Here is an 11724-nt window from a genome sequence, read left to right on the forward strand (position 1 = left end):
AGAAGTTGCTGGCCCAAAGTCACACAGCTAGGAAATGCAAAGGCAGGATTTGCACACAATTCTAGCTTCCAACTTCACGCTCTTAAACTACTCTTGGTCTCCCACTAGGAAACACTCAACATATTTTAAAGAAAGCACTGGGTGAGCAGGAAAGACACTTACATTTCCAGCTCTCTACTCCCCGCACCCCCAGGACGCAGTTTTTCTTTAAAATTACTATTCAGCACTGGCTCGTGTCGTTCAACGGATTGCCTGCTGGCCTGCAAATCTAAGTGTTGCCAGTTCTATTCCCAGCCAGGGCACAATCCTGGGCTAGGGGCTGGGACAAGACCCCCAGTCGGGAGCGTGTGAGAGGCAACTGGTTGATGTTTCTCTTCCGCTCTTGGCTCCTCCTTTGTTTTCTCTCTAAAAAAAAAAAAAAAAAAAAAAAAAAAAAGAACAAGTGAGATCTTAAAAGAAAACTACTATTCCCAGCATGGCCTTCTCGCGTTGGAGGAGGGCCTATTAGAACTACATTTCCCAGAACGCAACGCTCACCTTGCTGGCTGGCAAGCATTTCGGGAATTGTAGTGCTCCGAAGACACACACACACACACACACACACACACACACACACACACACACACCCCACACACACACACACACACACACACACACACACACACACACACACGCATTTCAGGAACTGTAGTGCTCCGAAGACACACACACAACCCGCCCCACCCCATCTCCTTAACCGTGCCGTGCGATGCGAAATGGGCAGTCGCGCAGCACCTTGGGAAGAAGGACCGTCTCTTTACCCCGGCTTGTCAACCGGACTCGCAAACCCGTTTTGGGGACTATAATTCCCAGCGGGCTGTGCGCGAGAGGGCACGAGTGCTCTTCTGCCGGAAGTCCGCTCTAGGCCTGGGTCCCCCAACAGCTTCCAAAGCCGGAGCCGCCCAGTCGCCGAGGGCCCGGGGCAGCTGGGGTCCGGACGGGGGTCGCCATGGTAACGGGGGCGCGCTCACGTTGGGGACTGGAGGAGGGTGGGTCCACGTGCAGAAAAGAGGCTCTGTCGGGTACTGACAAGCCCTCGCGTCGCGGTGCGATGGTCTGGGCCGGGCGCGAGCTCTTGGTATTGGGGCCCATCAAAGGCCGGGAACCGGAGAACTGGCGGGTGATTCTAGGCGCGGGGGTATATCGAGAGTCTGAAGGCTAGGGGTCGTTGGAGGCAGGTGGCAAGGGGAGAGGGCTGTGCGAGTGGGGGATGTTGGGGATGATTGAGAGGGTTTGAAACAGGGAGGCAGTTGGCGAGGCAATGTCTCGGGGGTAACAAGAAGGATTTGGAGATGGGGAGGGCGAATCACAAGAAGAGGGCCCTCTGGGAATGTGACAGGAGCGTGGGAGAAGAATGAGGAACATCGGGATTGAAGAGAAGGGGTCTCTAGAGGCTGGAAGCGGGCATTGCAGGGGAAGAGGGGGTGTTGGAATGGGCGGGATTCTGCTGCTGAGAGACTGGGAAGTGGATGCGGAAAGTAGACCATTGTAGGAAATGGGCCTTTAGACTCTGGGAAAGTTTGCTGCAAAGGAAAGAAGGCTCGAAGGTAGGGAATGGATACTAGGAATGAATGGGGTGCAATGTAACAGGTCTTTCCACGGGGCGGGGGGAGATGAGTTGGGGGATCGGAGTAGGCGTGAAAGTGAGAGATGGAGGGGGCTTTTGGAGCAAGGAATGGGAATTGAATTTGGCACCCGAAACCTGAAACCCAAAGCATCCAAAGCCTTGGATCGTAAGAAAGGATTCTTTGGGCAGGGAGCTGGGAAAAGAGATGAAGGTGATGGGTGTCTAAACAGCTCTCCCTCAGCTCTGTAGGTTTGCTTTGCTTCTAGCTCTCCTTTCTGAATGCCCCATGTATCTCCCACTCTGTGACGAGCCACAGCCTGCCTCGTGTGGGTCCACCCCACCTCCACCCGTGCCCGTTTCCTTTCTGCTCCGACCCTTGCCCTGCTAGGAAGTGGTTTTCTCTGGCTCAGCAGAAGGGGTTCTTGGAAGGAGAGTGTAATATCCTGTTCCCAGCCGGTTTGATTGGTTGGGGGAGGGGGCATGACTGTGGAGAATGAGGCTTAGGAAAGAGAGTGGACTCTCCTGAAAGGGTAGAGACTCCCACAAGGCAGGGTAAGCGGGTGCAGAGCCAAGTCACTGGACTCCCAGCTCTGCTTGCTGACTGTGGGATTTTTCTTTGAGCCTGCCTCCAGTGAAGTGGGTCCAAAGGCAGGCTTCCTAGCTGGGTGAACTTGGGCCATGGTTTTCTCAGTCAAATGAGGATGAATTACTATACTACTAAGAACTAATACTTACATATCACTTAGTACGTGCTAGTCACTGTACTATACTCCTTATGTTTATTAACCTGTGCAACAGTCTTATAAGGGAGGGACTCTCATTATGTCCATTACACAGAAGGGGAGACTAAGGCCTAGAGAAGTTAAATGACTTGCCCGTGGACACATGGTGAACAGTACCATGATTCATTTAGACTCTAGAGTTTGTGCCTTAGCCACTTAGCCAAATGCCTCTCAGTCATAATAATAGCTTTTTTAAAAAAAAAGGTTTTATTTATTTTTAGAGAAAAGGGAAGGGAGGGAGAAAGAGAGGGAGAGAAACACCAATGTGTGGTTGCCTGTCACACGCCCCCAACTGGGGACCTGGCCCACAACCCAGGCATATGCCCTGACTGGGAATTGAACCTGTGATCCTTCGGTTCACAGGCTGGTACTCAGTCCACTGAACCACACCAGCCAGAACAATAATAGCTAATTTTATTGAATGTTCAGTATGTAATAGGTACTCTGCTAAGCATTCATTCAGTTTTCATAGTAGTTCTATGATAATTGACCTGCCATTTCAGAATAAACAAACAAAATTTCTAGCCATCACGATGAGAATCGTGACTGACCCCCAGTACGTAATCTGAGCTGGGCACTGCTCTGAGTACTACCCATCACACCCTTATGTGGCCCTATTTTCTAGGTGGATAAACTAAGGAACCAAGCAGTTAAGTCCCTTAAGTAGTGGCAGATGCTTTGGAAAATAGCTTAGCAGTTCCTGAAAGAAGTTAGATACAGGGTTAGCATATGACCCAGCGATTCCACTCCTAGGTTATTTGTCCAAGAGAAGTGAAAACATACATCCACATAAAAACTTATACCTAAATGTTCATAGCATTATTCATAATCACCAAAAAATATAAACAACCCAGTGTCTATCAACTGATGAATGCATAGACCAAATGAGGTCTCTCCATAGTATAAAATGTTATTTAGTCATAAAAAGAAATGAAATACCGCCCTGGTTGGTGTGGCTTAGTGGATTGAGCACCAGGCTGTGGACCAAGGGCTTGCTGGTTCAGTTCCTGGTCAGGGCACGTGTCTGGCTTGAAGGCCGGGTCTCCGGAGGGGTAGTGTGAGAGGCAGACAATCAATGAATCTCTCGCACATCAATGCTTTGCTTCCTCTCTCTCTAAAAAAAAAAAAAAAAAAAAAAAAAAAAAAATGACAGCCTGATAAGATGGCTCTTTCTTCTAAGGAAACTTTTTGCCAGGGTGGGAAATGGATGCCTGGAGAGGCAGATCTTTTGTCCAAGGTCAGGAAGGCAGGAGGTGATGGAACCTCAAACACAGGGCCCAGGAGTTCAGAGTTGGCTGCTCTGGGAAAAGAAATCACTGCAGGAGTGTCGGCGGGACCCAGGCTGGGAGCCTGTGGCCAGGCGGGCCTGGCTGGGCCCCGGGGAAGGCAGGCAGCGGGGGGGCGTGGCCCTTAGCGCCCTGGCGGCGGTGGGTGGGGCTGTTGGGCGTGTGGCCCTGGCCCCCCCCCCTCTCCCTCTCTCACTTCCTCCTCCTCTTGCTGCCCGCAGATCCGCTTCATCCTCATCCAGAACAGGGCGGGCAAGACGCGCCTGGCCAAGTGGTACATGCAGTTTGATGACGATGAGAAACAAAAGCTGATCGAGGAGGTGCACGCCGTGGTCACCGTCCGGGATGCCAAGCACACCAACTTTGTGGAGGTGACAGGTCCCCGCCCCGCCCCCAGGCCGCCCGCTTCCCAGCCTCCTGCCCAGCCTCTGCGTGCAGTGGCCCCTCAGACCCTCCGTCCTTCCCACAGTCATTCGTTCACCCAGCACGCTTTTTTGGGTACTTTGCATTGTGAAAAATTTCAAACATACAGATGAGTACAGTGAGGGAGAAGTTGGTTGAAGGTTCGTGCCCCCACTACCCAGATTTAATTGGTATTAATATTTTGCCTTTTTGCTCTACCTTTTTCTCTTTTGGGGGGGCTGAAGAATTTCTGGGGTGCCTTTAAAAAATTATTTTTTCATTGCTTTTTAGAGACAGAAAAGGAGAGAGGGCGAGAGATAGGGAGAAACAAATATGCCTTCTCATATGTGCCCTGACCAGGGATCAAACTCGCAACCTGGGTACATGCCCTCACTGGAAATCGAACCTGCGACCCTGTGGTCTATGGAACGATGCTCCAACCAACTGAGCCACACTGGCCAGGGCTTTTGGGTACCTTTTAAAAAGTCACTATAAAATGTTCAAACACCCAAAAGTATAGAGAATACTATAACGAACCATCCCTTACAGTGGTGTTTGAAATTAAGTTATAGCCATCATGATATTTCAGGATGCATCTTGGAAGACAAAGGCCTTTCTTTACATTGCCACAATATTATTTAAAAAAAAATCCTCACCTGATGTATGTTTATTGATTTTAGAGAGAAAGGAAGGGAAACAGAAACATCGATGTGAGAGAAACATTGACTGGTTGCCTCTTGTATGTACCCCCACTGGAGATGGAACCCACAACCTAGGTGTGTGCCCTGACTGGGAATCAAACCTGTGACCTTTTGGTGTACAGAATGATACTCTAACCAAGTGAGCCACCTGGCCAGGGCACATTGCCACAATATTATTAGCAGGCCTGATAAAACTCGTCATACTTCCCTAATATTACTCTATTACCCAATGAATATTTAAGTTTCCTTTACATTGTCAGTGCCGATTGTTCAAAGCCATTCGGGGGCCTTGCCTTGCTTTGGTTGCTGTCTCTTCTGTCTCCACCTTTAACGCCCATGGTGTAGCCTGTACAAGAGGCCACTGTGTGCCAGGCACTGTTCTAGGTGCTGGGGATACTGCAGCAAACATAACAGTCCCCGCCCTCAGAGAGATGATGGTAAAGATACAGTGTGGCCGGTGGGGATAGATGCCCCGGAGCATAAGGCAGCAGCTGTGGGGGTGTAAATACTGGGGTGTGTGCCCTGCAGTTGGAATGCAGCTTTGAATGGCTTGATCAGCAAGTCCTCATTGAAGAGGTGACATTTGAGCCAAGACCTGAAGGAGCTGATGGGGTGAAAAGACATGATATCTGAGAGAGGAACATTCCAAGCCCAGGGAATTGACAAGTGCAAAGGCCCTGGGGTGGGAACACACTGGGACATGCCTGGAATGGCGAGAAGGGCGGCCTGTCTGAGGTGGGGTGAGGGGCAGGGAGGAGGTGAGGACAAAGAGGTAACAGGGGCAGATGGCACAGGGTCCTCTGGGCTGTGGTGAGGACTTGGGCTCTGCCTCTGAGGGAGGAGGCAGCCATGGAGGGTTTTGAGCTGAAGGGGGACATGGGCCAACTTAGGGATCCCTCTATAGGGGGAAGTAGAAGAAGCAGGGAGACCGCAGCAGGCTGTGGCTGTGGTCCAGGTCACAGATGCTGGTGACTGGAGCTGGCATGGAAGCCCTGGGGGTGGCGAGAGGACTTGGAGGGAGCATCAGTGGAAGGACCGAGGATTGGGTCTTGGGTGTGAGAGAATGCTGGGCCACCGATAGGACGGCACTGTCATTTTCTAAGGCAGGACAGACTTCGGAAAGCGCAGGTGGAGGTGAAGCTCAGGAGTGGGATGTCTGTCCCCATTCCAGTGGAGACCTCCAGGAGGGAGTGACCAGTTGGAGTTCAGGGAGGGGGCTGGGCAGGATACAGTGTCGGGAGGTTCTGCACATCAAGGGTAACTACAGCCGTGGGACTCGCCAGGGGAGTGAGGACAGACAGAGGTGAGGAGAGATGAGGAGAGGCCACAACTAGAGGTGGCAGAGGAGGAGGAAGCCAGGAGAGTTGGATGTCCCAGCAGCCGAGGGGAAAGTATGTCCAGGAGGAGGACAGGGACTGGCCCTGGAGGTGGCCAGTGGAGGTCCCTGGTGGCCCGTGCGGTGCTGGCTCGCATCCTGAGTGCTGAGAATGAACCTCTGAGGTACAGGGAGGGACTCCCAGAGACCCAGACAGGCAAGAGCAGCCAGAGAGGCCGGTTGGTCAGTGACACATGAGGCCTGACCCTCAGATCTTCAGTTCCTCCCAATCCAGATGCATTCATTCATGTGTTTATTCATGAATTTACTCACCAACGCCTCCTTCTGTGCCTCCTCCATGGCCAGCCTTGTGCGGAGCTCACAGTGGGGACTGAGGCAACCCGATAAGGGACACAGACCTGTTTCCAGACAGTGACAGCCTGGAGTGGGCAGGGCTAGCATGGAGCAGCCTGGCAGGAGGAGGGCACTTGACCCAGCTTGGGGGTCAGGGAGGGCTTCCTGGAGGAGGAGATGCAGTGGGGAGTGAAAGAATTGGTCCCTCCCTCAACAAACTGGAGAGTATCAGGAGGCAGAGATATTCAATGTCTCTTTTACGAGATTGAGGTCACAGCAGGCTTCCTGGAGGAGACTTGTGAGGGGAAACAAAGGGGCGAGTAGCCAGCCAGAAGGCGCAGCCATCCAAACTTTCTTCCTCTTGTTTACTCATCAATGCACATTCCTTAGCACCTGTGTTAGTTCCCTGTTCCTGCTATAACTAATTAGTACAAACTTAGTGGCGTAAAATAACATAAACTAGTCCTACAGTTCTTCAGGTCAGGTGTCCAAAAAGGGTGAGCAGGGCTCACTCCTGGAGGCTCCAGGGGAGAAGAGAAGGCCCTTTCCTTGCCTTGTCTGGCTCCTGGAGGCAGACTGGGCTCCTCAGCTCCTGCCTCCTCCTCCGTCTTCAGAGCCAGCAGCCTAGCATCTTGAAAGCTCTCTCTTGACTCACAGTCTCCTGCCCTTCTCTTTCCCTTGTTCTGGCCTTGTGATTACATGGGGCCCATTCAGACAGTCCAAGGTCATCTCCCAGCCTCAAGATCCTTAACTTAATCTCATCTGCAAAGTCCCTTTCATCATGTGGGAAAAGTTCCCAGATTCCAAGGATTAGGATGTGGCTACCCCTGAGGGTTGGGGGATGGGGACATTATTCTGTCCACTGAAGCACCTATTCAGTGTCCAGGGCGGTGCTGGATAGTGCTGGGGACACAGTGGTGACAGCCCCAGCCTTCCTTCTTGGGCCTCACTGCCCAATGCGGAGATAGACCTGTCCCTAGACAGTGACACCTGGAGTGGTCAGGGCTGGGACAGGGCCCCAGTGGCCCAAGGTGTTCAGAGAGGGGGCCCACCCCAGCCTGCAGGAAGAGGCTTAACTGTGTGTAGCAGCAGACTCAGAAGCCAGGAGGTTGCATTCACAGAGGCAGAGGAAGGAGCGAGGCGGGCGTTGGCAGGAAAGGGAGAATCTCAAGGAAGGAAGAGTGCTGCTCAGTGGCATTCTGCGGGGAACACGCTGGCTCTGACAGTCAGCTGGTAATGTCCCCAGATAAACTTCTGCCCCGGGCCTTCTGTCTTGAACCATCTCCCCAGGACAGAAGTCTTCAACCATTGATCCCAATCTGTATTCATAAAAAAAAAAAGAAGCAGAGCCCTGGCTGGTGGGGTTCAATGGACTGGGCATTGTCCCGCAGACCTGAAGGTTGCTGGTTCAATTCCCAGTCAGGGCACACGCCTGGGTTATGGCCAGGTCCCTGGTTGGGGGTGTGCAAGAGGCAATCAATTGATGTTTCTCTCCCTCCTTTTCTGTCCCTTCCCCTCTCTCTAAAAATAAATAAATACAATCTTTTTTTTTTTAAGCAGAGTATGAACCCTGATACTTCCTTATTAATCTATGGATGATGTGCAGGCATTACTGTAATGATGTTAAAAATGAACAAAAGGATAAGCTGGGGGGGAAATGAATAAAAATCAAGGACTAACGCTGGCCTTTGCAGTTGCTGCCAGGGGGCGCCGCGCCCCTGCCAGACCGCTGCTGGGGCTTTCAGGGGTTGGCGATGACGCGGTGCCTGCCCTCCGTTCACATATCTGTCTCTGTGTCTGCCTGTCTCTGTCTGCTCACACACAAGTAAAATTGGAGGCCGCGTCTCCCGTCCATGCGTATTTGTACTGGGTTGTGTGTGTGTTACTGCAGTAATATTTATATTATAGTTCACTTAAGGGCAAGGCTGGGGTTGTCTTGGTTCCACAGACCCTGCCCCTGGTCGGCGCTCACACAATGTTTGTGGAATGAATGAACGAACTAGTTCTAGGCTAAGGAACTTGACTCTCTTCAGAGGCAACAGGGAGCCATGAAAAGGTGGGACAGATGCTGTGGGACACGCCAGGCTCCCTCTGGGCTTTCGTACAGGCTGTTCCCTTTGCCTGGAACATTCCTGCCCATTCATGCTTGTTCATGCTCTAGATCTCAGGTCAGGTGACCCCTCCTCCAGGAAGCCCTCTGGACTCCCAGGCTGCCTTAGCTGCCCCCTCTTCTAGGCTCCCGCAACGCAGCCCCTCCCTGTCTGGGGATATCTGAGGATGGCGCTCTCACCACTGGACTTTGAGCCCTGGAAGGGAGGGCCAGGCCCATCTCGGCCATCACTGTGTCCCCAGCACAGAGCCGGACACAGAGCAGGGCCTCAGGGACCATGAGAGGAATGAAGAACTAGATGTGTGGGCCCCACTCTGCCCAGCATGTCGGGTCCTGGGCACGCCTGGTCCCTGACAGCCTCTCTGCCCCGCAGTTCCGGAACTTCAAGATCATTTACCGACGCTATGCTGGCCTCTACTTCTGCATCTGCGTGGACGTCAATGACAACAACCTGGCCTACCTGGAGGCCATCCACAACTTCGTGGAGGTGTGTGCGGGCGGGCAGGTGTGCGGGCTGAGCCCCGGGGCCCTCTGGGACTGGGCACCAGCCCTGCGTCTCCCGGGAGGCGCAGCCCCTCCTCCGCCCCCCTCGGCACCTGGCAGCGGCCCGCCGATGGTCTTCCTCTGCCCACCTTACTCTTTCTTTTCGTCTCTCTCCTTGTGTCTGCACCAGCACCTGTGCCCGTCCCCGTTCCCATCCCCGTCCCTGTCCCTCTTTGGTCTCTTTCTCCCTCTGCCTGTCTTTTTTGCCACCGTTTTCTATCGTCATCTGACCTCCGTGCTTGTTTCTCTCTGTTTCTCACCATCCCTGCCTCCGTCTCCTCTCTTTCGCTCCCTCCCCCGCTCCCCACCTTGGTCCCTGTGTGGTGACCTCCGTTCCTGTCTGTGTGTGTCTCCCTCCCCCTGCCCAGAATCTCACCATCTCTCTCTTCCTCTCCCAGGTCTTAAACGAGTATTTCCACAACGTCTGTGAACTGGACCTGGTGTTCAACTTCTACAAGGTGGGCTCTGGGGGACGACGAGGCCGCGGGAACCACGGGCGGGGGAGAGGGCACCGTAACCCCGGTGCGGCCTCCGCGCTTCTGCTGGTGCCGGTCGCCTGGCTCTCGGGCCTCGGAGCCCCCAGCTCCCGGGCTCAGACCAGCATGCCAGACCCCTCCTCACACCAGGTGCCCTTTCCCTCGCTCCCCTCAGGTTTACACGGTCGTGGATGAGATGTTCCTGGCAGGCGAGATCCGCGAGACCAGCCAGACGAAGGTGCTGAAACAGCTGCTGATGCTGCAGTCCCTGGAGTGAGGGCTGCGGCCCTCCGCCCCGGCCTCCCCGGACTCGCCTGCTCGCTTCCCCTTCCCAGCCCGGGCCGCCCCAGCAGCCCCTCCCCCAGCTGCCCAGGAGGAAGGCACCAGCTGGGTCTGGGCCACCAGGGAGGAGACTGCACCCCACTGCCTCTGGGCCCCGGCTGCGGGCAGAGGCCACCGTGCGTGTGTGGAGTCACTGTGCCGTTGTCGTGTGACGCTGTGAATGTGCGTGCGTGGAGCCCCCAATAAACCTGTGGTCCCCACCTGGCCTCTTGTCCGTCTTCCCTGGGAGCCACAGGCATGCAGGACTCCCTGACAGCCGGGCGACAGTCAGTCAGTCAACAAACACCCCTCATTGTGCTGAGTGCCGCACGTCCACACCTGCTCCCGCCCACAGAGGGCCCCCAGGACTGGAAGGGGCTACAGGTTCGGAAAGCAAGCACTTGCTACTAAAATCACAACATGCATAGCTAACACTGAACAGCCCTGAGCCTCTCCCCGGCCTTGCTCTAAGCACTGACATGTCTACTTCATCCTCAGAAAGTATGCGGAAGGGACAGGGAGCACCCCTGCTTTTCAGATGAGCTCAGGAAGGTTCCGACTCAGCCAAGGCCACAGAGCCAGTCAGTGGTTGAGCCATGTTTGTAGTTTGAGCCCAGGCAGGTGGCCCTAGCATCCTCGTGGTGGTGGTTTTAACCTCCAGACTTGACGGTTATTGCAAGGGCAGGCACCGAGCCCGGCGTTCAGTGCCTCCGGCGATGGCACTGCTGGCACCCGTGGCAGGACAGTTCTTCACTGTGAGAGACTGTCCCAGGCATGGCCGGACTGTCGGCCCTCTGGCCCTTGTGATGAGGAAACACCCAGGTGTGTGGTGGCGGTGTCCCCTCCCCTATGCCCACGGAGACCAGGGTGATGGCTGCTGGCCCCACCCGTGCCCGAGCCCGGTGCCCGTGGCAGGCTGAGAGCGACACCAGGCATGTCGCCACAGCTCTGATTAACGTTCCCCAGCCCCCCACTCAGCCACGGCCCCGCTGGGTAACCTCTGGGCAGGTCGCCTCGGTGCTCCTGCCGCAGTATCTTCATCTGAAAAATGGGTTGATGGCTCTTACCTCACAGGGTGCGCCTGAGGATTAAATGAGCCAATCATGGGAAAGTTTAGGGTAGTGAGCACGCAGTCACTCAACAGACGTTAGTGCCTCTGTGCGCACGGCCCCGTCAGAGACACGAGATGTCTGAAGAGGTGGACAAGGAGCCCCAGCTCTGATGGCCGTTGTTTTACACGTGGGGAGCAGAGGCTGGGAGAGGTAATTCCTTTACAGAGACAATCCGTGTATTCGGCTTGTTTGTTTGTTTTTATGACAGTGGGCATTCGTTATTGGTTTTTGAAATAATACCTCATTTAGGAAAAGTATCTACTTGTGTATGATTTTTTTATTGTCTTTAAATTACAGTTGTCCCATTTTTTCCCTCATTGCTCCCCCCAACCCAGCCCACCCCTCTCCCACAGTCAGTCCCCACCCCATTGTCCATGTCTGTGGGTCGTTATACCTGTTCTTTGACTAGACCCTTCCCCTACTTAACCCCGTCTCCCCCTCCTCTCTCCCCCCGATAACTGTTTTTCTGTTCCTTGTTCAATTTTGTTCATTTGTTTGTGTTGTTCATTAGTCTCCTGTATCAGGTGATATCATATGGTATTTTTCTTTCGTTGCCTGACTTATTTCGCTAAGCATAATTCTCTCTAGTTCCATCCGTGTTGTCGCAAATGGCAGGAGTTCCTTCTTTCTGCTGCATAGTATTCCCTTGTGTAAATGTACCACAGTTTTTTAATCCCCTCACCTACAGATGGACACTTCGGCTGTTTCCAGCACTT

At 53.7% G+C, this 11724-nt stretch overlaps 1 protein-coding gene across 1 annotated transcript; it reads left to right on the top strand.

The window, feature by feature from the left end:
• Positions 1–867: 867 nt before the first annotated feature.
• On the top strand, positions 868–10117 carry AP2S1 (adaptor related protein complex 2 subunit sigma 1). The gene is made up of 5 exons (XM_090260259.1): positions 868–991; positions 3896–4045; positions 8930–9043; positions 9498–9557; positions 9751–10117. The coding sequence occupies exons 1-5, from the start codon at positions 989–991 to the stop codon at positions 9850–9852; spliced, it is 429 nt and encodes a 142-aa protein (XP_090116385.1). The 5' UTR covers positions 868–988; the 3' UTR covers positions 9853–10117.
• The last annotated feature ends 1607 nt before the right edge of the window (positions 10118–11724 follow it).

The sequence above is a fragment of the Furipterus horrens genome, unplaced genomic scaffold, assembly GCF_987537825.1.
Source record: "Furipterus horrens unplaced genomic scaffold, mFurHor1.1.pri manual_scaffold_13, whole genome shotgun sequence".
Taxonomy (NCBI): Eukaryota; Metazoa; Chordata; class Mammalia; order Chiroptera; family Furipteridae; genus Furipterus; species Furipterus horrens.